This window comes from Micropterus salmoides, unplaced genomic scaffold (genome assembly GCF_014851395.1).
Source record: "Micropterus salmoides isolate LMB-PRFRI ecotype aquatic unplaced genomic scaffold, ASM1485139v1 Ms_hic_scaffold_11, whole genome shotgun sequence".
NCBI lineage: Eukaryota > Metazoa > Chordata > Actinopteri > Centrarchiformes > Centrarchidae > Micropterus > Micropterus salmoides.
Window position 1 is genome coordinate 16,913,097 of NW_024040152.1, and position 27,004 is coordinate 16,940,100.

At 39.9% G+C, this 27,004-nt stretch overlaps 3 protein-coding genes across 5 annotated transcripts; all 3 read right to left on the reverse strand.

Moving 5' to 3' along the window:
• Nucleotides 1-54: 54 nt before the first annotated feature.
• LOC119897614 (26S proteasome non-ATPase regulatory subunit 4-like) lies at nt 55-5,278 on the reverse strand. Its single transcript, XM_038711441.1, has 10 exons — nt 5,194-5,278; nt 3,894-4,034; nt 3,700-3,814; nt 3,254-3,340; nt 2,545-2,613; nt 2,201-2,416; nt 1,871-1,979; nt 1,643-1,780; nt 620-675; nt 55-531 (listed from the first exon to the last, which is right to left on the reverse strand). Exons 1-10 carry the CDS (start codon nt 5,217-5,219, stop codon nt 361-363), a joined length of 1,128 nt encoding a protein of 375 aa, XP_038567369.1. The 5' UTR covers nt 5,220-5,278; the 3' UTR covers nt 55-360.
• A 765-nt stretch (nt 5,279-6,043) lies between these two features.
• On the reverse strand, nt 6,044-20,077 carry LOC119897616 (phosphatidylinositol 4-phosphate 5-kinase type-1 alpha-like). Its single transcript, XM_038711442.1, has 16 exons — nt 19,955-20,077; nt 17,027-17,061; nt 16,688-16,780; nt 16,422-16,552; nt 16,203-16,320; nt 15,364-15,516; nt 14,892-15,191; nt 13,476-13,711; nt 13,274-13,357; nt 11,255-11,303; nt 10,356-10,440; nt 10,057-10,227; nt 9,751-9,886; nt 9,576-9,638; nt 9,356-9,455; nt 6,044-9,213 (listed from the first exon to the last, which is right to left on the reverse strand). Exons 1-16 carry the CDS (start codon nt 19,998-20,000, stop codon nt 9,211-9,213), a joined length of 1,803 nt encoding a protein of 600 aa, XP_038567370.1. The 5' UTR covers nt 20,001-20,077; the 3' UTR covers nt 6,044-9,210.
• Nucleotides 20,078-20,922: 845 nt separating this feature from the next.
• Nucleotides 20,923-27,004, reverse strand: LOC119897617 (extracellular matrix protein 1-like). 3 transcript variants are annotated; one of them, XM_038711443.1, is made up of 9 exons: nt 26,704-27,002; nt 26,018-26,059; nt 25,482-25,541; nt 24,350-24,630; nt 23,456-23,661; nt 22,299-22,533; nt 22,010-22,209; nt 21,578-21,668; nt 20,923-21,441 (listed from the first exon to the last, which is right to left on the reverse strand). In XM_038711443.1, the coding sequence occupies exons 1-9, from the start codon at nt 26,771-26,773 to the stop codon at nt 21,262-21,264; spliced, it is 1,365 nt and encodes a 454-aa protein (XP_038567371.1). In that variant the 5' UTR covers nt 26,774-27,002; the 3' UTR covers nt 20,923-21,261. The 3 variants fall into 3 exon arrangements, with proteins under 3 accessions (XP_038567371.1, XP_038567372.1, XP_038567374.1); XM_038711444.1 differs by having other exon boundaries at nt 22,299-22,530; nt 26,704-26,999; XM_038711446.1 differs by lacking the exon at nt 25,482-25,541 and having other exon boundaries at nt 26,704-27,004.

The window sequence follows — 27,004 nt, forward strand, 5'->3', positions numbered from 1 at the left end:
ATTTTAATTTCATTACAAATTAAACTGTACAGAAATTTCAAGCATCAGATGAAGTACCACCTTGTATTCTGTAAATTTATTGAGGAAATCTGATCATATTATTGAGTAGGTATTTTACAAAATATTCAAAAGTAAGCATATCTGCTTGACACACACACAAAGAAGAAATCAGAAAAGGCCTTTAACCCAAAACTGAAAAAAAGGCAAAAGTTGTTTACAGTTTACACAGCTACGTAAACAAAATATGAACAAAATGCTTCCTGTATTGAGGAGAGGAATATTGTTATGGTGAATAACACATGCAGTGCAATTCTCAGGTATTTTTTATTAATCATATATTAAGTTCCACTTTTTGGGCGTTCATTTCTTTTTCTCCTCGTCCTTCTTGGTGTCAGGTTTAGAGACTGTCTGGGAAGCCAGAGAGCCCATGGCGTTACGGATGGCCTCGTTGTTAGGGTCAACTCCTGGAAGGTTTTCCAGGACGCTCTGAAGGAACTCTGGATCCTGCATAACATCATAGTCCTCTTCATCCTGGACAGAAAAATTACATGTTGTAACTAATTTATACCAAGTACTTTACAATCTGATGAAAAAGAAAATTGGGAACCACCGTGCTTACCTTAGCCTTACTGGAGTCCACATCAGCTCCTGTGTCCATGTCCTCAGCAACAAACTCTGCAAGAAAAATGAAACATTTGTTTGAGTAGGAAAAATGGGGTTTAACAGACAGTTGTGATTATTTTTATTCTGGCCTATATGTTATACTCAATATTCTGCTGTGCAGAAACACTTATCTGAACAGTGAAATCATCTATTGCAAAAATCTGTTTTGTTGTTTTAAATAACAAGAACAATATTGCGCTGGTACTCTCATGCTGCATTCAGTACATATTGAATGGGCCGCAGACTAATAAAAATGACTCCTGCCAGCTGTTTAGTAGTCAATCACAAGCAGGATATGTGGAAACATTTTTCAGGCTCCAAAGTCTCCACTTGGCATAATAAACTGGATTAGAGTGCCAACAAACAAACCAATAACCCCAATGTCAGTAGCTCCAGGTAATCATTATCCAAATTAGGAGTCAGATATTCAGTTCTTCAATTAATCATTCCCACCTACCTACCTAGTCATAAAAGAAAGATATACTTTATATTCTGGAGTTTATCCGTGCCTTATTTTGGATTACAATAATGCAAGTAACACGCATATAGAACCCTTCTAAATTGAAGGAACAAAAACTGGTCCTTCTGCTTCCTCTAACATGCCTTGAATCACCAGCCAAAGTCAATAACGGCGGACACAGGCGGGATGTGGTCCGCGTTACGGCTGCGCCAGTTTTGACCCATACTCAGCCCTGCGTCAACTCACACTGGAAGCATTTCAGCGGTAGAGTGTTTAGCCTGCCCTACATTGTTGACTTGTTGTTTATTTGTCATTTTGCGTGCGCTTCTACAACCGATCACAGTGCTCTGCGAACCGTTTTCCCCCCCAGTTTCCTGCAGGGCCGATTTTCCCACATTCAGGTGTGAGCACAAGCATTGACTACAATGGCAGCAATTTGCTCCGGCAGCCGTAGCTGCTTGTATTATAGGTTATCAATTCTCTGGTCAGGGGGATTCAAACAATTTAAAAATGTTTAACCTGCTCCTGCTCCCTGCATAGACATCTGCAGAGCATAGGCGATCTGTTCATCCTCTGTCATGCGGCTGAAATCTGGTAGAGCAGGTGTGGATGAGTCTGTGTGGGGAACAGACATCTTCAGCAGGGCATCCTCAGACTCTGCATAAGAAACAGAAAAATATAAAGGGAATATGAGCAGAAATAGTCATCTATGATAGCACATCAAGTTGGTGGACATTTTTTCCTCACCATCTGCGGCAGGAGAGGAAATGCCAGCTTCAGCAGCTGATGCAACAGCAGCCCTGCGAGCTTCATCCTCCTGTCGTTGTCTCTGCTCCTCCATAGACACCCGCAGGGCCTAAGAGGAAGAAAACAATCTAATCAAACAGCAAGTAGCATTACCCCACAGAAATATTCAATGAAAAAATAATTTTCAAAAATAACAAAATGTGGTATAGAAGGTAGGAAAACAGCAATATGGATGAATAATCCAGAGAATTTAAGAGGCAAATGTTGTGATTACAAAGAACAATACATACTACAGTGAACTACTGTAGCTTAATTTCCCTGCTCTCTTACCAAGGCCAGCTCTGGGTCTGCGCTGGGATCTACTCCAAACTCAAAGTCACTGGCACCCAGGCCCAACACCGCACCTCCTTCTCCTGCCAAGATGGGTGAAGACAGCAGTGCATCGGCCAGACTGGGGCCTGGAGGTACTGTGACCAGGTGAGATCCTGCGCCCTCTTTGCCATTCAGTGTGTTGATGAAGGCCGTCAACTTCTCTGTGTTCATCTCCTGCAGGGGTGACAAAGAGTGAGGGTGTGCATGTGGACCAGACAACATTGTAGAAACAGCAAACATATACACAACAGCACTTTAGATATTTAAGACATTGAGTATGTGGAGCTTTGATGGAAAAATACCTCCTCTCCAAAGTTAATGACATCCACATTGACCTTTTCTTTCTTTAGACGCTTTGCCATTTTGACCAGCTACAGGAAAGAGGAAAACAAATCCGTCAGCTGATACAAACACTACATGTTTTATCACAGGCCTGACAGATATATTAGTACACTGATGCAATCAACCAGATTCTCCCACAAATGAACAGGTGCCTGTCCAATGAAAAAAAACATTGCCAACTAAGCTGGATAACAACACTGAACAAACCTAGAACAGCTCTGTATTTGTTATGTTATCCAGCGCTGTCTGCACATTTCCACTGATATTGTAATGGTACAATTTGCAGGGGAAAAAATTTAATACTAGTAATTAGTAGTGTTAAACTTCTTCCAAGATATGTTTGCTGTTTGTCAATTATTTTGTAATGCAGGTAGAAGACTTGTGGGTGATTAATTATGTGTTAGTATTACCAGTACTTTGGTGTGTATAGGCAGCAGTGTTCAAAGTGTAGTCTGTAGAATTATTTATCAGAGTGTGGTGAGCAGCATGCTTTTCCAAGAAGATATCTATCATCCCATCCAAAAAATTAAAAAACACTTTACAGTCTGATAATGTTGAAGTCTCCTACCTGGTTCTCAATATCCAAGTCCCAAATATTATATTCATTGGGTAATACATAACTACTAATATCATGCAAAATCCACTGACTATTATCAGAACTTAGCTCACATCTTTTTCGTTGTCCTCCACTGGGCTGCCAACAAATGCAATAATGCGCATCTTGTGGTTTTTGCCCTGTCTGTGCTTCAGCGCCAACTACACAGAGAAACATAGAAAACATACTGGCATGTCATAGCAGGAAAAGCACTGGGGTAATTAAAACCATTAATGATGGCTGCATTACATTTAGGTCAGTTAGTTCCACTTGTGTATTTTGGTTCACTATATCACTGGAGAGGGAAACCACTCATAGTTGGGTTAAACCCACAGTTTGCCCTTGTTTTGAATTAAAATTTTATATTGTAAAATTTATATTTACAGTAGTAACTGTAACAGACCTCGCAATATGTCCAAATATTCACTTAACACATCACAATTCTTTTCCAGCTCCTTTATTGGCTTCCTGCAAGAGGAGCAAGACAAGAATCGCTGTGTAATCAAAGTCACAAACTCACATGTGCCACCCTGATGCCCGTGCAGAAGCTAATGTTTCCACGAGGCTGCACAGCATGTAGCTTGGACAGTATCCTACCCGTGTCTGGAGTCAGTGTGGTCAGCACCTCACAGTTGCTGCACAGGGACATAACAATTGTGTTATTATATTAACATATTTTTAAATGTCAGTACACTAATTCATGCTGCCTCTTACTTTGCCATGGTGATGAGGCCCACATTGTTTTCAGGGTTGCTGCGGGTCTTGGAGTGACAAACAATATTAACTGCGTCCTGCTGAGCCTGCAGCCTAGTGGGCAGAAAGTCTCCATTGCGCATGTACTCACTGTTGTCCACACTAAGAAAAATGAACAGCAGCGTTAATAATGACAAGTTCTAGAAGAAGGTGTCAATGACACAGATTGGACAAACATTGGTTATGGTACAGGCCAATATGGATAGTAGGACAATATATATCTGTAACTCTAATGAGAACCATGTATGACAGCAAAGGAGGTGAACATTGAAACAATTAGTTCATTAACCAATTAGTTGATGACAGAGTTACTTGTCAACAGTTCTGATAAATGGATTAGCCTACGGAAGTAATTTCTCACCCAGAAATACCAACATTTACTGATTTCAGTTTCTCCAAAGTGAGCATTTGCTGCTTTATGTTGTTTTTATGTTGTTGTAAATTTCTTGGTTGGTTGAACATAACAAGCAATAAGAACACTTTATTTTGGGCTTGGGGAAATGTGACATGCATTTATTAATTTACTATTTTCTGACATTTAGCCTAATTGATAAAATGAGGAGTGTAAAACGATCAGTAAATTACACATTAATGAAAATAATTGTTGTAGCCCCAGTGAACAAAATAACCTGAACTCGTACGTTCTAATGGAAACCAGTACAATGGCCCTGCAGCACTGATGCCTTTGAAAACCTGTAATATTTTTTAAACCAAACAGAAGGTTTTTCATGTTGTCCTCTCTCTTTATGCATAAAAACTGAAACACAGTGTCTATTTGTGTTAAGTCAATAACATGTTGGCTTGGTTTATTAGGTTGCTCAAATAAAGGCAACAATAGATCCTCTGAGTTGCATGTTTTGTAATGACAGTAGGTTTTGGTTTTGTTAGCTAGCTCATGCTAACGCGTTCAACAAAAGCCATGCTTTATTCAACTTCAGCTTGAGACCCAATCTGGGCCATACGTTAGGTAACAACTCTATATTGATTAACATTAGTAATAACCTATTAAAAAGGGCCCATAACCTGACTGAAGAGCCATAGGTTAGCTATGAAGCTCCTGCAGGCTAACTTAATGTTAGGTTCGTGGACTAGCTCGAGCATCTTAAACGCAAAACAAAACAAGTTAAACCTGTACGAATGTTTCACAGGCAAACGACGTCAAGAAGACGCACATATATTTATTCATTTATTTACTGATATGTTATTATTAATAAAGTTAGCTTTATCAATTGTAACTTTAAACATATTCCTAGTTCCTTACCAGACCATAGTACTTTCGAGCCCCATCTTGATGGTTGTGGTTTGCTAGGTCATCGTGATGGTTTATGGGTAATGCTGTTCGTTGAAAAAAGCTACACATTTTATACAGTTATGACAAAATGTTAGGGATGATCAAAAACTATTTTTTTTAAAATGATGGGACACTATGAGGTCCAAACGCTTAGTGAATCCATGCTCAAATATAACGACTATAACATTAACCACTAATTTCATTGCTCTGTATGTTCTATAGCTGGCATGTCAGATTGTGTCATTTGTTGTACTAATAGTTTGCACAGACTGGAGTGTGCATCCTTACTGGTAGCTAAAACTAAAAATAATTAATCAGCAAAGCACACATTTAAAGGCAGTATGCACATGTTCAATGAGAAAAACCCTGTTACTCTAACCTGTATATGGTAATTCAGTAGCCGATCCACCTACTTACATTATTATTATTTACATTTATTATTCCAGCATCTTGCTCTCTTTAATTTGGCTTGCTGTCTACAAATATTTTTGTTTATGGTTGTACTTATGTTTGTCAAACTCCCTATATGTGTACACATATCTGGCCATTAAAAGTGTTTGAGAATTTCATTTAATCTGGGCACATCACTGGAGCACCCATCACCATGTTGTGTATAATTTTCTCTGGCCTAAGTCTTGAATTTTTTACATGATAACCATCTTGGGCCAAGATCTAGACTACTATGGCCAGGATTTCAATGCATATAAAGTCCAGTTGATTAAAATCTCTTTGGACACTCGAAGATGGTGGTACGTTTACACTGTTATCCACAGCTAGCAACAGGTAGTTAAATAATACACATGAACAGAGGGACCAAAGCAAAGATTTAGAAAATATGTTTAATCCTTTAAAATCAGACATGAAAACATCACCACCACATAACTGAAACATGGCAGGAGGGACAGGCAGCACATATTGCATGAGAAGGCATTTCCGTGACTCCTATGTACATATACACATTTTATACACCGTAAAAATATAGTAATTGAAGCATATAGGACAACCAGCAATGTTTGGCTTGTAAGCCATGTGAAACATTCATGTAGAAAAAGCATGGGAGATTAACAACTCAGAATCATCCTGGAAAGAAACTATCATATCACAATCTAAACATGAAATATAAAAAGTGAAATTGTCAAATAGTTCGCCCCCTTCATAGACAATACACGCTATAAAGTTTCAGACATCCTTCTGTCAGTATACGTACATCAAAGGTACATAATACAACTTATTATTTCAGCCTGCAGCAATCACCCATATTAATAAATATACTTCTTAAAGATGAAAGGTGGCAGATTGTGGTTCATATTGCAATACTTCAAATATATTGTAGTGTCTACACTGAGAGCATCGCGCATTAAGCACCGAAGGATGTTTCTCTTGTGCCATGGTGTAGTACAAAACAGAACTGGCCTGCATCCAGTAATTACTCAGTCCCACCCATAACAAAAAAGGTTACAACATAAAACATCTAAATGCAGGTGTCGTAAAATACAATCTGAATTTTTCTAGATGAGAGATCTTTACTTGGAGTGTTTTCTTTGGTGGCTGTTTGACTCCCAACCAACTAAATACGACTTTAAACTGAGAAAGAAAAAAAAATTCAAGGTTTCATATTTCACCATACTAAGAAATAATTCAAGCACATCATCCCAACTACACAAAGGTGGTCAATAATGGGTTCTAAGAGCTATGGCAATTGTAGTAAATTTAACTAGAAATTTCACAGGAATGTGGAGTTCAATCTTGAAATGTCTCAGGCCACAATGTAAACCAATTCTTTGATAAATACAAAATAAATCTTTACAGGGACTAGATTTGTGTCAGATACAGCTTTTCAGACGTGAAATTATTTAGCAAAAAAACCCATCCAGTTTAATAATAGATCCTTAAAACACAGGTCAACCCAGTGTTATTACCATATACCAGTCCATATATACCATATACCATTATTACCAGTCCATGTAGGTAATGAGGAGTGTCATTTTCATGTTAAATGTACTGGAGCCTGAACAGTCTCAGGATCTCCTCACTCTTCTCTTTGGTGCCACAGACTCAGTCCTAAATCCTCAACTGTGCATCGATGAACATGAGTAGTTTTCCTTCTTTCTATAGTCACAGGACACATTTCCCCTTCTCCCTCTCTGCTGCATAGACCACATGTGTCTAACAAACGCAAACAGTAATTCATTAGATGAGATGATGTCTAAGCTCGAGTTTTGCTACAGTCACTTCGTAGTGATTCAAATTTCTGTATCAGAAATATCTCGTGGGGTAAAAAGCTCTCTGCCGGCCACCTCAGTAGCTTGCTTATTGCCCTAAACAATAAGATAAACACAAAGCATCTTTTTTTTTCTTTTCTTTTTTTTATGAACAGCTGAGTAAGTGCTGAGTAACAGTAGATACAAAAAAAATATGAAAGTCTTGGTACACACGGTTAGTTATATTGGTCCAAGAGTGGGCTGGTGTCATTTCTGTAACCAGCAGAAATGATTAATGAGAGACAAACATCCTTACTGACTGATGTCAGGAGAGTTAAAAGGATTAACTGAGCTGATGAACCCCAATGACTGAGCAATCGACATACGCATAACCGAAAGGGGCTGTACTAGTGTTTGCATTAAAATCTGAAATTCTTTTAAACCCTGGCAACAGGTGGTTGTTCCAGACATACAAATGGCAGTTGGATGACTTCAGCTGTAGTGATAAGGCAGGTTTGTCTGTGCGACTAAAACGCTGACCTTTAAAAAATGTCAGTTATATCATATCACATGTTAAGGAAGGGACAAACATGTTAAAGGCACAGACATGACAGACAAATGACAGTGCCTGGAAATTATTACTATTCTATTGGCTTAATAGCATGACTTCATGTAACAGCTACAGACTGGCCAGCAATGCTGTCGACAGCTCTTCTCTCTGTATTCATTTATACGTAAGCACATATGGTCACATCAGAGGGGGAGATTTTTTGGGGTTGTACAAATGTGGTCTGCCATGTTAATAAGACACATTCTATATAAGAAAAACATTGTAATGGACATTCAGATGTGGAAAGATCTAGCTGGACCTTTGCAGCACCACCGTGGCTACCAGCAGAATAACTTACAGCAAAACGGGAAACAAAATTACCGTACAGGTCGGTTTGAACCCATCCCTCCACTGTTTCAGAAATCCAGTTTCATACAAATACCTGGACATCCACAATCAGTAAAAAGAAATGCATACATGATCGAAGCGTCTACAGCAGCAAGTGTTGATAGCTAAGAGCACCCCTGCTCGTGAGAGAGCGCCAAGGGGACACAGAAGTTCAGTAACAGGAACACTCGTGTGTGTGAATCACGGCAATGTGAAGCCACTCAGATTGTGCACGAACACACAGGGAAATATTCACTGCTACAGACACAGGATATTCCCTTCATGTGCTCTTAAGTGTGTGTGTGTGTGTGTGTGTGTTCCTGCTGAACCGCTGTCTGTGCCATCACACATCGCTTCGTGCTGCATAAAATGGACTGACTCTTCATGGATAATTTGTCTGTCTTCACCATCCACTGGTGACTGGGGCGTGGGATTTGTTTTGTTTTTTTAAATCAATATACTCTACAACTAATTATTTTGTTTATTATGTCATTGCAGCATTCTTCATGTTGCGAAAATCTCTGTAATGTAATGCTGCCAAAGCTACTAAAGAGCTTTATTCCAGGTGTATATGAGAGACAATCTGGCTTTGGGATAATGTTGATGGGAAAGCCTAAAGCATACCACACACAGTCTTCTTCTTGATCTTCCCACCACTGCTTTCTTCATTATCACAACCTCCATTACACATCGCTGCTTCATCCAGCGATCCCCGTATATACTGTATTGGTGAGAACAACAGAGGTGCAGTGGTGTGTGGTCAATGGGTAACTTTCAACTCTCTTTGTCCTCACTTCCACCCGCCTCGCCATGTCCAGAAACGCCTCGTCTTTAGATGGCACTGTGTTTTTACTGTGAAGATGAAACTAACGTCAAAACCAAGATTATGAAGGGTCTCACTTATGTACAACGAATACTGGCTTCTTCAACAATCAAATCATGAATAATCTTCAATTACAGATGTGCAATTAGCAAAATAATTGTTTAGACTTACAAAACAGATGTTGGTCTCAGGGATGATGTCTGAGAGTGAAACTACATCTTCGTTTCCACACAGGTTGCCTGAATTGTCTAAAGCCCCTTCAGCCTCCAAACTGGCAGAGAGAAAAGGAAATTAATACGACACAATGACAAACACAAGCGGAAAAAACCCCCCCATCTATTTTATAGTCTAATGAGGCTGTAATTTTATGACCCATCACTTCCTTCTTTACCTGTGTGAAGAACCCTGGTCAAAGTCTGGGTTTGCTGATTTGTGCACTTCTACCCCTACAGACCTATGGACAAAAGTCAGAGTTGAGGCACAAAAATTTACATCACTTTTAAAAGAGTATGAAAGTGAAATGAAAGAGTAAAAGGACAGGCATTATTATCTAGATGAAGCTTTACCGTAGCGGAGGAGAGGTGGAGGCAACTCCTGTGCTGCCTAGTGATGAGGTGGACAGGTTGGCCTCACAGTCAGCAGGGTTTTCTACCAGCGGAGGGGTCCTCGGAACAAGATCTGGTCTGCCCGACGACTGCACGCCTGAGACCAAAAATCAATAAGGAACCAAATTATTGTGAATTTCAACACTATTATCTCCAATCTGAGCACAGCTGTGAGTGGAATTGTGGTTGTGGATACAATTAACAATAGAAAATTTTAGCTTAAAATTAATTTTCTTATCACTTTGCGTGTGACGTCTCAGTTCTCACCGCTGTCTGCCTCTGAGTCTGTGCTTTTAAAGTGGCTGTGGTAGACTAGTCTGGAGTCCATGGATGACTGTCCTGTCGCATGGGACAGCGGGGTGGGAGCTCCCAGGGTGGGGGCCCTCCGAAGACCTCCCTGACCTCCACCACGACTCTTCTTAGATGGTGATGGTTTTACTGGAGAAGATAGGGGACATCAAAAGTGGAAATGACCAATAAGGGAACCCAGACTTTTCACTCCTGTGACTTGTACATAAGGCTATTAATTTCAGTATATTTAAAAATTCACAGATATGCATACTTACGTGGAATTTTCTTGAACACTGTGTTGCACATGAATTGCTGGAAACGATCTGCATAGAAGCCAGGTCTGTGAACCGAAACTGTGTCCTAAAGTAGCAAAACAGCAAAAGAGCCATAAAAGCTGACAGATACATCAGCAATATGTGCAATTAAAAACTGTCATACAAAGAGCAGTCCCTAATACTTTTTGTTTGGGTGTTGACAGTTATTTTCATTACTGATTCAACAGCCAAAACTCAAAGACATTTAGTTGACAATCACAAAAGACGAAGAACAGCAGCAGATCGTTACAGTGGACAAGCTGTAACCAGAGATGTTTGCAATTTTTGATAAAAAAATTACAATTAGTCAATTACCAAAATTGTAGCCAGTCATGTTTGTGTCAAAGGACTAATTGGCTAAACGTTTCAGTTCTAGGTTACATATCAGTACAATTTATATCTGTGGATGATATACAGTACGCTGAGCCATTCTGCACAGCTTCACTGCCTAAAAAAGGAGCTATAAGCAACATTCACTGCCACTAAATGTTGCACTAGAGCACCAGCACCTCACTTTCTTTTTTTTTTTTTAACCTTGCATCTTTTCGTAAAACACACTTCATTCGACCTGGACAGAAACCAAATAAAACTCTAGACTTTCCACTGTTCCATCACCAACTCTGGTTTGGCTGAAATAAACCCTTAATTCATTAAAATTCCGGCTCAACACCTCAGCCTGCAATGACTGCCCGTCAAAGCACGTCCACTAAAAGTGCTTGTCCCCCCCCGCCATATCTCCACTATAGCTTTACATAGTTAATAGTTGTTCACTGCTATAGTAATATTCAGAATCTCATATACAGGACCTTTAACGATAATTTGCTAACTTTTTTTAGAGAATTTAGTGTGTAGGTTCTTACCCCATCATGGACCAAGGCCTTCCAGGAGTGCTCCAACTTCTTAATAAACCTAAATAAAAATCAAACAACATTTATTTCTATAGCGCTTTACAACAACCGTCAGGTATCCAAAGTGCTTCACATCGTAGAATATAATAAAACAGCATATCGTACAATAGATACATATAGCAAAAAAAAGAAAAGTTAAAAAGAAACAAGAAAAAGGAAATTGTCACACCACTACTGCGTATTAAAAGCCATTCTAAACAGGTGGGTTTTAAGTTTAGACCTAAAAATAGTTTCATCTGCAATTGTGCGAATATCAGGGGGTAGCTTGTTCCAGAGTCTCGGAGCAGCAACTGCAAACGCCTGATCACCCAATCACTTATACTTCGACCTTGGGACTTCTAAAACCAATTGGTTTGAAGACCATAACGACCGGCTGTGCTCACGCAGGGTTAAAATCTCAGTTAAGTACTCCGGAGCCAGGCCATTTAGGGCCTTAAAAACGAACAGCAAAATCTTAAAATTTATTCTATACTGCACTGGGAACCAATGTAAAGTGTAGAGGACGGGAGTGATGCGAGCACGCCTAGATGCATTTGTTAAAAACCGAGCAGCAGCATTTTGCACAAGTTGAAGTCGTGAGATGAAGCTTTGATTTAAAACAACATAAAGAGCATTACAATAATCCAACCTCGAACTAATAAAGGCATGAATCACTTTTTCTAGGTCATGCCTGTTAAGAAAAGGCTTAACTTAACTTTAACTCATTTTGACAACATTACTGATTTGCATGTCAAATTTCATGTTGCAATCAAAAGTAACCCTCAAATTTCTGACAGCAGGCTTTAGGTATGGAGCCAGAGCCACCAAATTCACTGCTGACCCATTTGGGTTACCGAAGATGATATACTCAGTTTTTGCTTTGTTTAAATTAAGAAAATTTTGTGACAACCACAACTTAATATCATTAATACAACTAAGTAGGGAGTCTAGTGCAACACTAATATTCGGTTTTAAAGGCAAATAAATCTGCAAATCATCAGCATAACAGTGAAAGGACAGGTTGCGCTTTCCTATAATACTCCCTAACGGCAACATATATAAAGAAAACAAGATTGGGCCAAGAACTGAACCGTGGCCCACAAGAAAGAGGAGCAACTGACGAAGAGCATTCACCAATCATAATAGAAGCTCCTATTTGCTAAATAGGAGCTAAACCATTGAAGAGCCAAACCACGAATGCCTACATCACGCTCAAGGTGAGAGAGGAGAACTGCAAGGTTCTCCGTATCAAACGCCGCCATGGAGGTCCAAAAGCACTAAAACAGCAATAATAATACGATATAAAAAAAACTAGTTACTTGTTCAATAATGCCTTGTGCAGACTACACGACTTTCAGCGTCGGCCGATGGCCGTACTGTTCACACTACACAACTTGCCGTCTAGTGACGGGAGTCTTGAAGTCGCTATGGCATTCACACTACGTGACTAGGGGTCACACATTAGGCGAGCTGACAAGGACTCTACCCGATGCTGGTCTCCCTGTGAAATGTGAAACGGGAAATGACGTGAACCTACACATTAAACAGCTGTTGTTTGTTATTATAAAGACAAAAAATATGGGTGAAAGAATGGATTAGCACAGGCAGGTAGCAGGGATTGTCTGTGTTACAGAGAGAGCTGGAGGCGAGTAAAAAGTGTTTTGCGGTGAAAAAGTAGCCGCCTGCTCTGCCAGCTGCAATTCTCTCAGTGGCTGGATGTGGATGTCGAGTCGGCCGAATCTTCCAGATATTTGGCATGCTAGCTATCTGGCAGACATCGGCAATGTGGCAGTAATGTGTCGGGGAGCCGTTTTGATACGTCTTTGTGTAGTTCACACATGATGTTTGGCGACCGACCAATTGACCGCTGATTTAACCCCGGGTCACAGCCTGATGGTCACGGAGCTCGCCGAGCGGCAAATCGGGCTAAAAATCGTGTACTGTGAACTAGGCTTAAGCTTGCTCATGAATTAAGAACAAATCACTACCAACCTGTAGGACTGGAGAATGTCAATGATGCCGATGTAGATCAGCAACCTCTCTCCTTTAGAATTGCGAGATGGAATTCCACCCATGCTGGAAAGACAAGGCCAGAGAAACAACAGATCAAATCACTTTCATATCCCCTGTCACAGATTACACTACAAACATTTAAAATTCAGCTCTGCTTGTGGTCAGCCAAGCCGAGACTCACTGATCTTCTGAATCCAAAGCTCCCTTCCCTCGAGCCTCCCCCTGAATGGACTCCATGGCTGTACAGTACAGACTTTTCTGGGCTTGTGGCCGGCGCTGATCTGGGGTTACTGCTCCCTCCGACCCCCCACTGTCCCCCGAAGTGCCCCCACCACGCTCCCGCTCTCGACTGGCCTGGTCCATGTTGTGGATGCCCATTAACAGGCTGTAATCCATGATCTTAAAGCTCTGCAAAAGCTACATGAAACACACAAATACAATAAAGTAAGTGCTGAGTTAAGTTGACATGATGATCAACAGGAGCAACCCCTTGTGTATTAACATTCACGCAAACGGTATGAAAGTACAATTGTAGAAAAAAATAATAAATATCAAAATATTTTGCATATGTCACTGTCTAAAACTAGATACCACATCATTCACAAGCAGTTTTTGTTTTTCTAAGATACATTTAAACACATTTTAATCTGTATAACGGAGGACAGTAAAAGACTGAAAGAGGTGCATTCACACTAGACAAAAATGTTGATTGGGCCAGTTTGATGTTGCCCATTTTTGATACGACCTCTATGATTCGTCCCAGTGAAACATTTTCATATTATTACGATGACAAAACTGTTGCCCACACGACAAAATTAGGATGAGATACACACAAGCAACACCAACAGTGAAGCTGACAACTCGCACAATGGTAGACACACAATCACAACAACAAATCGACACAGAGCGGTCATGGCAATTGTGATACATGAGTGGAGTCACTTAAGTAGGCTGGAGAAACAAAGCTACAGTGACCGCAAAGCAAACACAAACATGGATTAGCCTCTGATGGAAAGAGATATTTTGATGAATAAATGGTGTTTGGCTTTCCCCAAGTATAAACCAACGCTATACCCAAAATAATGACATCCCATGTTAACTGCAGTGATAAATGCCACCTGCCTCTTCCATCGTTAGAAAAGGTATCATCCCTTAAAGTAAACAAAGTATTAGTTTTCTTGTGTCATGCAAGCTTGAGTCATCTCTTGATGATCATTCAACTGCCAGCAGGGGTGGAGCTCGCCAATAACCAACAAACAACACTGTCGAACAACACTGACTAATCGCCTTAGGAGACACTGAAAATAATAGATGCCGCTGTGATAAAAAGACTTTAACAGCAAAAACTAGTGTTTTGTTTCCAAGGAAGTTATTACTCCTGCTGCTTAGCCTGTAAAACTGTCTGCAGAATATCTAAAAAAAAATATGAGTTTTCTTTACATTTGTTGGTACCCCATAGTACAAAAAATAATAAACAATGATAAAGTATTATGCCAGTGTACAATCTGAGCTTCTACAGGAATTTGAATACACTTGCATATTACAACAGATTGAATACAAAATCAGTCAATGAAATACAAGTGTCTCTGCGACTCACCAAGCAGTCCCTCTGTATAGTCTTGCACAAGGCATTGTAGTTGTCGGCTTCCAGCAGCAGGCCGTCAGGCAAGTCCTGGATAAAGTCCAGGTCTTTGTGAGTGGGAACGGCCTTCTCTCTCTCCTTAGGGGAAGCTCTTCTCTTATAGGTGGAGCCCTTCAGGTCGTATTTGAGGTGCATGGGGATGGTCCGAGGCAGAAGATTGTTCATCACAACAATACGGATGTTCTTACCTCCTGCCTGAACACAATAGAGTCCATAGAACTTGGGTAGCAGGGTGCGCTTGTTTTGGTTTATATTCTGGAAGAGAGGGAGGAATATGGAAAAACAAATACGCTTAAATTAGAAAGAAATGATTAGAGCACCCACTCATTTAAGCCTCCTGCTCTCATGGTAAATATAGTTACAGCAATAACAATCATTCTTACTGAACACACTCCCACTATCTGTCACAGTCATTCGCCAGGCTCACCATGAAATATCCAGGCAGGAGCTTTTGGAGGAACTCTGCCTCTTTATGTTGAACAGTCTTGATGATGAACTCGTCATCACTAGAGACATAGAAGATGGATCCACTGGCTCCGGGGTTAGACAGCTCGATCAGTGGCTCGTTGCACAGAGAATACTTAAAGAGGAAGAGGAGTCCGTGTTAGTATCCCATTGAAACAGAGCAAACATGTTGGCATATGCAGAACTCGTAACTGGGGGGTTGGAAACCCCTGGGGGATTGCGAGGAGGTTGCAAGAAAGATGTTAAAATAAGTTCATATGAGATAAAAGGCACACAAATAATGTTTGAGGTTTTGTTTAATTAGTGCATAAAATGGTACCAGATCTCAGCCACTTGACAAAAAACAACAGACTTCTGACAGTGACTCCTGATAGCACCCATTTACTTTGTTGGCGTAGACATGAAAAGATTTTAAATCAGAGAGTGTGAAATTCCAAAATGCTGGTATTAAAAAACAGCCAGTAGAGAATGAGTAAAAGAGGCAAAAACCCAAAAGCAGGAAATATGACAAGAACTTGGATTAAGGCTACTCTAACAAACCTGTGAGGAACAATCTGTGCCCTTCCAAAGTTCTGAGGAACGTGCACACTTGACATGACAGACAAAACCACATGAGTTTTGTTAATGAAAACTACAGGAGCTACACAATTTAGAGCCTCACAATTTAGGTGACACTTTTCATCCCCAGAAGGGAAAACCACTGAACTAAACCATTCTACAACAGAAATACAGGAACAGTGGTTAAAGCAGTAACAGAAGTTCTTATAAACACGGCAGTGTGTGTTTGGTGTAAATACTGACCATGTAGTCATCTGGCCGGATGCCAAAGAGTTCCCTGAAGTATCGAAAGGCAATAGGAGCGTAGGTCTTAAAGCGAAAGTCACTGTAGTGATGAGCAGGAGTCAGGTTACTGCCTTCACTGAAAACACATGAGAGAGAGAGACAGAGATTAACATTAACACACTACATTAAATCAAATGAATTCTCCCTGTTTATTCATCTGCGCCTTCTGTTACCGACCTGGGGAAGAAGATGCTTTCGACTACCACAAAGTCCTGCATGAGAACATCCCTTTCTGCCTTTTGGCTTAAGCTGCCAACTGTGTGAGCGATGCCCAACATGATGGCGCCTTTTAGGGCAGACGAAGTGGTCTACAGAGGCCAGAGAGGAGAAGATAGTAAGTACTTGAAAACATGTTCCCCCTGTGACTTCTGCTGTTGACCTTTGCTGCTCAGGGTGTCACAAAACCCCCACTGGTGTCACTGAGCCCCCCACCCTGATCTAACCTTTTTATAGGTGGTCTCTCCTGTGGTGGTCTCAACGCCCCGGTGTCCAATGGTCTTCTTCATGCTCTGAGTTGTACCTGAAGAGCCAGGCATCTGAGGAGAGGCACAGAGACAAAAACAACCGTGGCATTGTTGGTTTGTTTACTGGCAACATATGACAGCCCCTTAATTCCACAAAAACTAAAGTATGAACTTTGAGTGACTGATGTCTCAAGCTGAATGCCAGCTTGAACTGTCCTGAAACCTGTTCTGCTTCCCTCCACTATTTACATTACCTGGGGCTGTACATAATGCAGAGGTGTTTTGTCAATTCAGTGTGACAATTTCCAGAGTCCTTACCTCTGCAGGGACCATTTTTCGGATGCCACTTGTCCCTAAAAGGCAGAAAAACAAGTTCAATAGGGATTTAGAACATGAGGAAAACACTGACTAAAAGGAAGAACACTAAAGCCTTAAGGAGCTTCTAGATCCCTTGTTCAGACTGGACTTCATGACACCCATGTAAATGTAATCCCATGCAGTCAGTGTGAAGTTGATGCATGAAATCATCATTAAGACTTTGAGTTGGCAGCTTTTAACATGGAAGAATTTGTTAATGGTTGCTGGGTAATTAGCAGGGGCTATTTCCAGCATTGGCTGATGACTACAAGGGCAATGATGAGTCCAAACCTAAATGTGGCCGCAGCTACTGACTGCTGCCCTTGATATACCAGCTCTATGTGAACTGGAACTACTTCTCCCCTGAGCTTGCTGCTCCAGATTCATCTGGTCCATGAGGATGTGTGTCTACAGTCACCTCCTCATTTCACAAAAAGTACAATTTCTAGCTCTTTCTGTAACAGCCTACTTTGGGTCTCAAAGTAACTTTGCTTTTGTCGTTGTGATTATCTCCAGTATGCTAACATTATGACAAAATAATGTTTGGTAAATTAAGCCATTCAGCAAACTCAACTGATCATTATGGGAGATTAACTTGTAGGCTCCATGCAAAGAGCTCTTGAGGTGTGTAAAATGTACTGGCTTGCTAACCAAAGATAAGAATTGAAATTGTAATACACGACCCAGACACATGGGTCTGGTTAAGCGTGATAACAAAACCAGTACACAGCAGTTTTGTATGACAGGCATACAGCTGAAATAAAAGAAATACTCAACATGATTTCCTGTGTCCTTACATAAACTCGCCCACTCTGCAAGCACCTCTAGCCTGTAACCAATGGCAACATCTACTTCAATGCTGCAGTGCCACAGGGTCAATATATACAAAAAGATGGAAGATTATACACTTGTAGTACCAAATGTGTGTGAAAAGGAATCTACGCCCAGCAGATTCAATCCAGGCAGTGCACAGTAAGTGGACACTTACTGAAAGGCAGGAGTGTTAATGATAAGGCAGAATCCCTGAAACGCCATGCATCTCCTCTTAACAGGGACACACGGCAATCCTCCGGGAAACAATCCGCATCATTCTGCCCACATTCCCTCTCATTATGTAAAACGACACACCATATCATCACATGCAGTTTCTGCTCACGCACACAGAAAGACCCACACACAACCATGCGAGTACCTCGCTGCAATGCTCTCCTCCAGAACTGAGTCCTAATATCTGTGGATCAGGACATGGTCAGCCTAAAAGGTTTAACCTGGTAAACTTAAAAAATGTATAGTACTGATGTTTACTGTATATAGCTGTACAAGTTTAATCTGGAGCTGAAATGATCAGTCAATTCAATCAAAAAATTGTCATTTTTCAAGCAAAAATGAGACGTTTTCTGGTTCCAGCTGCTGAGTCTTCTGAAATGTTTCTCAATGTAGAACTAGATAATTACACACACCGTGCAGCAATTTCGGGGTAGGAATTACCCAACCCAATTACTTAACAATGACTTAAGCTCGTCAGTGACGGGCCTTACGACAATAGGCAAACCATCTGTTCCACCCTGTATTCTAAACAACTCCCTGCCAGTTCACATGTAGCCTGCAGCCTGAACAATGCAATAATATGGGACACGCACACCCTCCTAACTTCATTTTCTGACCATGAAGGCTCCATAAATATACTGGTTCTTGGCCAGATTAGGAAACAAGGCCAATAAGGGCTAGTATTTATACCAAATTATGTTACTGTCACTCAAGTGTCTGCGAGTGTGTCTGACAGAATGCTGTATCTTGTTATTATACAGTCTAAGGTTCTCCGCCATGTGGGAACCACCAGACTGCTTTGGAGCCACTATTTTTATACACTGATTCAGACTGGGTGGCTACCAGGAGAAGAGCGGATCCTCTGTACACAGGGAAGCTAATAAGTGACGCACAACTAAATGGATTAGCCAGATGCAACACGGCCATCATCTGCCCTGTTCTCAGAAAATAAAACACCTCTCTTGACAGCACTTGAACTGCACACCACCCATCTGTATCTGTGAGACCCTAGACAAACATTTCATCAGCTGAATGGGAACAACAGAATGAAAGAAGCCTGTTAATTAAACTAGATAGGCATGCCAAGCCTGTGTCATTGGTTAAAAGAATATAATAAATCAATAAGTTCAATATTTGTTTCGTTAATAACGTTACATCACATCAACTCTGAAACACTGGAAAGTAACTGAAAAGGGGCTAACGTTAGTGTTGAAGGTGCCAAATGGATAGTGCATTTGGTTGCTAACTTTACGTTACCACGAACCTGGGCAGACAGACAGAGGAAAAGGAGGGGTGTAACGGGCGAGGAAGGACAGGGGAGAGTAGTTTCCTATGGATGGACAGACGCATTTGAAACAGCAGCCACTTAGCACATCCCATTCACTTACTAAACAATACAGTCATTAAACATCATATATATCCCCCTGCTAACTCACTATCATAAGACACCGTGAAACGTTAACCAAATAACCGGCTTGATATAACAAAATATCATTTAACGTTAACCCAACGTGGTCCCGGGATGTTTTTTTTCTTTAACAGTTTTTAAATTAAACACATTAAATAATTCGATATGAATACTGGCGGATTGTTAACTAAAGCCTTGTGTGATCAACAACAACAATTAAGGGTTATCAACCAGGCAGCTAAACAAGCTATTAGCCATTGCTTGCTTCATTTGTTGGGTTGAAAGCATCAATGCTAACTAGCTAACTGGCTAACCAGGGTTTGATAACGCCATAGTCGCGGAATCACACGATTTTCATTGCTACAAAATGTTACAAAGTTCTGTTTGCAAGTTCATTAAAGGCAACAAATGAGGAAGATTTGGCTACTATGTACCTGTCGGGGCTGTTGATCCCGAGTCTGCTGTCCCAGCAGTCGCCATTACGATTTGACTGTTCTCATCACAGACAGCGCGGACGGTTGAGTTCTGATGTCCATGTCGCAGCAGCACCACAGCGCCCCCAGCGGACAGAAGTGGAACCGTTTCAGTTTCAGTTTACTGTAATAATTCACAGAACCATTCTGTGTCGCGCTTTACTTCAAGTAGTGTAGAACAATATTAAACAAGTCCTTTTTTTTTCAATAGCGTTGAATATATTATTAACAATGGTGTATGTTTTAATTATTTCAATAATACTCTTAATGATTAGCCTATGGACTATGATTTCCAGTAATTTCTGAAAAATCTCCAGATTTGTGGAAATTTTCACAAGAGCAATAAAAATCTCAATTGTTCCTATTAATGAACAGAAACAGGACACCAGGTCATCTGTTATGCTTCAGTTAGTTAGGTGTGTTTATCCTGTGTCATGCTTTACTTTTATTAAGTTTGTATTATTTTATTTCTTTTTAGGCTATATCTTTAGTCTTTGCACATCCTTTTATGTTGGGTTGAATCTGGCTCTGGCGGTATGTGCATGTTGTCAATGAAAGAATAAAATCTCCTTAAACCAAAAATAATAATTGGTTTTATAGAGGTTTTGTAACCACCCTTGATCAACATTTGACACTTTTAAATGGGCAAGATTTGACAAGAAGGCTTATTTTAATCTAGTGTTAGTGCCCAGGTAGAGAACAACTGGTAGTATAGAATTTACTTTTGACCTCTGTTAAAATGCAACTTAATGTTTTCAATACCTACCTAAATGATTCCCTTTCCTGACTTATTTGTGCTCAACACATTTACATTCAGTTGCCAAAAAATCCATTCAAGTTTTAATTTTTATATAGTAACTGTACCAGGCACACTGGTTAAACTAAAATAGCCCTTGCATACAAGAAGACAGTAAATCACACAAAATAAGTACATTTAAAAAAGTTTTTATTACAGCTGATGTAGATATGACCTTAACCACAAAACCATATATAAAGAAGATAGCTGATCTTGTAGTGCCAGAGGAATAAAAACAATGCATTCATAATCAAATATGTAAAGAGCAGCCTATAAAATAGTGGTAAAGTGACACAGGCAACAGTCTGTTTTACAAATTAAGCATTTAACAATATTTGTGTTTCGTTATAAATGTATGCATTTCATGTGGTCTCAAATCAAACTATGCAAATAACACCTGCACTAGATGGAGCTAGTATTTGGTCCACATTTTTAATATTCTTACAGACCTCTAATTGGTCCTGTTCAGGGTTTAGGCGTAAGGGCACTTTTTCTTCTTGTTGTGGCGTAAGACTTTGGTTGCTTTGGTGATGGCATCCATGAGAATTTTGGAGATACACTGTGGAGCCTCTTGTGAAGGCATGTGGCAACAGTGGTGGACAGCTGGCGGAGACTTTCTTTTCAAACACAGGGACCCTGAAATTTCCTCAAGCTGATTTCATGAGAAAAGGGCCAGAAAATGAGAAATAGCATGAAAAAAATAGTACTGCAGTTAATTTTTAGCCCAAACTTTTGTCTTGATTTCTCTGGCTAGATTTTGTACAGCCTCACTTCCTTTTTTAACTTACCTTTTGCGCAAAACAAAGGCTCTTGTCTTGTTCAGATATGGGCAAGCAGCATTGGTTCACAAAGCTCTTGAGAGGAAATCCAACAGGGAACCTAAAACATAGTCACAACATTGATACTACTACTACTACGCTCACAGACGGTGCACATACATTTAGATCAATGACAACATTGATAAAAGAGATTATCCCATAGATAAGTGGTGTCAGCACATTTAAGATAAGATATATTTCAGCATATTAGGCTGCTTGAGATTCATTTATTTTCTGTTACAAAAAAGAAGAAGACAAAAAAAAAGACACGACAAAAAGAAATCAAAAGAAAAAGAAAGAAAACAGAAATTGTAAAAACAATCAAAAAAAACATTAAAGAGGAAGAGAATGGAGACAAACAGAAAAACAGATACAAGGATATTATAGGAAGTACTGTCTTACTTGTTCTTGATCATCTTGTGTGTGTTACAGATTTTAGGCAGTGAGAGCTCTTCATTGGCAGAGGTCATATTATAATGTGGGTCGGGAGAAGCATTTTGGAAACAGTTGTATCGTTCATTTCCCCCCCCACCCTTGCAACAGTGGAAATCCTCCTCTTTGCCGTTCTCGCCCAAGCAAAACTTGTTAAGCTCTTCACGCCACTAAAATACAAAAGGAGAAAGGACATGAAACAGTACAAAGAATGACTAAATTGAGCAAAATGTTTATGTTTGTAGGTTTCTTGCTTTACCTTCTGATCAGCACAGTTGAGCACACCCTGTTTCTTTCTGCAGCACTGTTTGAATGCTTTTTCTATGCGATTAATGGCCTTTGCCTGATGAGCCAGCCATTCGTAGTCTAAACCTGGCAGGCACTTGACAGTATAAAGGGGGCGTAGCTTCTGGTTGCCACACAGTGATTCAATGGTATCTGCAGTAGGTCGTCCAGGAGGAAAGGTGATGTCAACTTTCTTGGGAACAGTCCTGCTGAGGCATACCGGTAGACCATGAGGGTTTTTCAGTGTGAGGTCCCTAAATAACACTTCTCTATCATTTCTCTTCAAATCGCTTTCTTTCCTTTGTCTTAAAGGAAAAGGTTGATGTTAATCTATATTTGCGTTATTGTCAAATCCTATGAAATCAACAAAACCAATGCATTATGCTGTACTGCCTTCAAACTTACAGATCAGTGACTCAAACAGGACATCCTGGATAATATTTCACTGTCTCACTGGTAACAGTCTCAATGTTCAGTTAATGAACCCTCAATACCTTCTGACTTGCCTACTCTGTCTCTTTCAGTCACAAATATATGGTTAATTTTTCTTAGGCTCAGTAATTTCCTAAAATAGCTGGGCACTGTTTATTTACTGTAATGTTACTCAAAGAGGAGTAAATTGTGCATTTGCTGGGGAATATGTTCAGCATTGGTTTAATACACATTTGGTTCTCAATTGAGAATTGACAGCACCAGGACATTGTATGTGGGATTGGCTCAAAATAAACTAATGTCAGTGTGTAATGAAGGAACATACCATGCACTGCAACAGTGTGGTTCATGGATATGTTTTTAATAGGTTTTGGACAAAAAAAAAAAGGTTCTTAGTGACACATTTTGCCAGGCATAGTCTTGAAGGCAAATTTGCAATGACAGCTGCTGAACATACAGTATTAAAAGCTGCTATAGTAATTGATTTTGGGTTTTGTCCTCTGCATAAGAGCATAAATAGTATTACGTTTCATTCAGCAACTGCTAAGTGGGTCTAAGAGAAATGTAGAACCCAAATTATTACTCTTGAATTTCACTGATTTTGAGTATTATATTTCATTTGAGATACTACTTAACAAAGACTTGACAGTCATTATCAACAGCTTTATTAGTGCTTGTTTTATTTATTTTTATGCATACCTCTGACAAGTGTTGGGGTCAAAGTTGAAGTTGGCGGTAAAGGGAAGTGGTGGCACCGGCAGGATCTCTGTTGGCTCGTAGTTTGGGTTTGGAGCGCTGTTGTGGAAGCAGTTTAGACGGTCACTGCCTCTTAGACTGCAGCAGCTATAAAGACGATCCTTTACGCTTGAGTCCTCCTCACAGAAGGATTCAACAGACAGCTCCCACTGTAGCAGGCAAACAAATAACAACCTTTACTATTGACATAAAGCCTGCAAGCCTGAGGCCTTATGCTGAGTGAATAGGCCACACGCAACAAGATACACTTGTCCAAAACTGAAAAACAATCATGGCAGGTGGAATGCAAAACATTTAAGGTAATGCTTTATTCACTGAAGAATTTGGGACAAGTTTGTTGCTTGCCCTCAGACAGCTCCACCTGTGCTCATGCCAAGTCCTGTCTGTTTTGTCACGCAGGACTGCATATAATGGGCTTATCAACTGGAAACGCCAAAGGCCTTCAACTTTGTTTCAATAAAGGTAGTACCATCATCTCAGCAATGTAAAGAATTACTTGTGCCCTTTTAATATTTAGGGTAATAAAGACAAAGAAGTGTTTGATATGACACTAAACCTACAACATTACAGCTACCGTCTACGACAGCCTATTTCCACATGAGGTAAAAAGTGGATAATCTTGGTTTTTAACATGAAAACATATTTGATCTCCACAGTGCATATTGTAATTAAGTTTTTCATTATGTTCCACTGCTTCTTGAGAAAGTAATTAGGAAGAGACTAAAGAAAATTAAAATATAAACAAAGAAGTGGAATAATCCAAGAGGAGCACAACTAGCGCAAGAAAACAGAGTATAAAATAGCTGAATCAGCTGTAGGAGCTGTTGTTTAACTCACCGCCTGTGTGGCGCAACACAGCACCACGTCTCTCTCCCAAGTCTGGTTCCTCTTACAGCATGTACTAAACCATGACTCTGCCTTATTGACAGCACTGGCCTTTCGCCTCTGTTGGCCAAAACCAGATTTAGGAAAGTAAGAGTCTGGGTAGCGGGGACGATGGTCTCCATCGAGACAGATGGCTTGGAGATTCTTGGAGGTTGGTCGGCCGAGGGGGAACTTAACGGGATAGTCCAGCACGGGAGGACCAGAGAAGGAACGGGGCTTAAAATCTGGTAGACCTTCGAGGAAAATACAAAAATCTTTCTGTTATTTGATACTTTTACAGCAGTAGGTGGCACAGATGAAGTAAATCAGTACTCAAAAAGCTCATTCTACTGTGTCTTAAATATGTTGTGTATTCCTTGAGTAAAATCAGTGAAGCACTCCTTGAATCTCAAACTGAAGCCCTGAACCTAAAATAGCCTCTTGAAGTAGTGAGAGCTGGCCAGATGCCACTCTGAACACCTGAGACTGTAATTGGTCCATGTAGAGATACTGCATAAATATGTGAATAAACGTATCTTTCCTGATTTTGTCAAGGTCAGGGGTGACTATATGCTGTTCACCTGGAAAATTGCACACACAAAGAGAGAGAGAGGCAGAAAGCCAGACAATGTTATGTATCTCTTTGTTGCTTTGTTTAATGCGCAAATTACACTGAGAGACAGCCAATGGTGGGAGAAGTATTCCTTTACTATACGTAAAGTAATAGTGACAATACCACAGTGTAAAAAATACTCCATTAGTAGGAAAAGTCCTGCATTTAAAATGTTACTTAAGTAAAAGTTTGGAAGTATGCTATTATAAGTAATGTACTCACAGTTTAAAGGCAATTACTCATTATACTGTCACTGTTGCATAATTAAATATAACACATAATATATTATTATGATTTTAATGTTGGTTGAGGTGGAGCTCATTTTAAATTTTTATATCCTAGCCATTTGTTAGTTTCATCAAGGCTACTGAAATAAATAATATTCCAAAGTAGCTATAGCTATGAAATAAGTGTAGCAATAAGTAAATTATTTTGCAGCTATGTAGTTATGTCAAAACAAGGTCATAACAATAGGTAAGAAGACGAACATACCCTCATCCAAGAAGTACCCCAACGGCCTCTGCATCCCACTCAAATCTGGTTTCTGAATCTCTAGATGTTTAAAACAATGGTTTACAAAAAAGAACATTCTACAGTGTATTAAATATGTTTATACTGTATTTCTATACATGAACCTAAACTACATTAACTATATGTCCTCAATTTGCCCATAAGCATTCCCAAACTCTTATCCTAACCTTCAATAAACTTAAGGGGGTGTTCTCTATCGAATTAGTGTCACGTCAATAAAGTCAGGGGGGCTCACAGACTTCATTAGTGTTATTTTTTCACACTTTTGGAAAGCTCTCTCCAGAGCCACAGACGAGACAGCTATTTTCAAAGGATAAGTAGTATACCTCATGTATTCCTTGAAATAAATCAGTGAAGCACTCCTTAAATCTCAAACTCAAGACCTAAACCTAAAATAGCCTCTTGAAGTAGTGACAGCTGGAAAGATGCCTCTCTGAACATCTGAGTCTGTAATTGGTCCTTGCAGAGATACTGCACTAGTATGTGAATACACTCACCTTGCATGAATTCAAAGTCAAGGGTGACATCATGCTGTTCATCTGGAAAATTGCACACACAAAGAGAGAGAGAGAGGCAGAAAGCCAGACAAAGTTAGCATCTCTTTGTTGGGTTGCTTTAATGCACAAATTACACTGAGAGACAGCCAGTGGTGGAAGAAGTATTCCTTTATTGTAAGTAAAGTAATACTCCATTACAAGTAAAGGTCCTGCATATAAAATGTTACTTAGGAAAAAAATTGGAAGTATGCTATTATTAGAAATGTACTCATGTTTAAAGGTAAGTACTCATTATACTGTCACTGTTGCATAATATAAATAATAATAATTAATAAATATTACACATAAGATAGTATTACTGATTTTAATGTTGCTAATTTTGAATATTTATATCTTAGCCATTTGTTAGTTTCATCCAGGCTATTAAAATGCATCATCATGAAACTAGCCATAACTACGAAATAGCCTAAGTGTAGTAAATTATTTTCCTCTAAAATGTAGTGAAGTAGAACCATAACATTAGAATATTCGTTAAGCACAAGTAGCTGAAAAGTGTATGCCTATACTGTGTTACATTCCACCATATCAGACGAACAAATATGGAGCCCCAGCATCAGCCAAGAAGCAAACAAACACAACAATTTCTGACACAACAACAAAAAGAAAGGGGTAATAACAGTACTAACCAGTGGTCGCTGAACTTAGTAAAACCAAGACAACCGCGGTGGAGTAGACTAGAGTCCGAGACGACCCCATTGCAAAGTTGGCAGAGTCCGTCTGGTGACCTACTGTTGGTCCCGCTGACGCTGACTCTGTTTTTCTGGCAGAGTGAACTGAGAAGAGGCCACCCAGGAAAATACGCACAGCGGGGCAGAGCACAGGCAGGACGGTTAATTGGTCCAACGGAGGCTGTCGTGTCCGTTTGTGAGAAGGAAACGCGCAAATCGTTTTTATGGTTGTTGTGGGGTTTCATGGAGGGATGGGCGC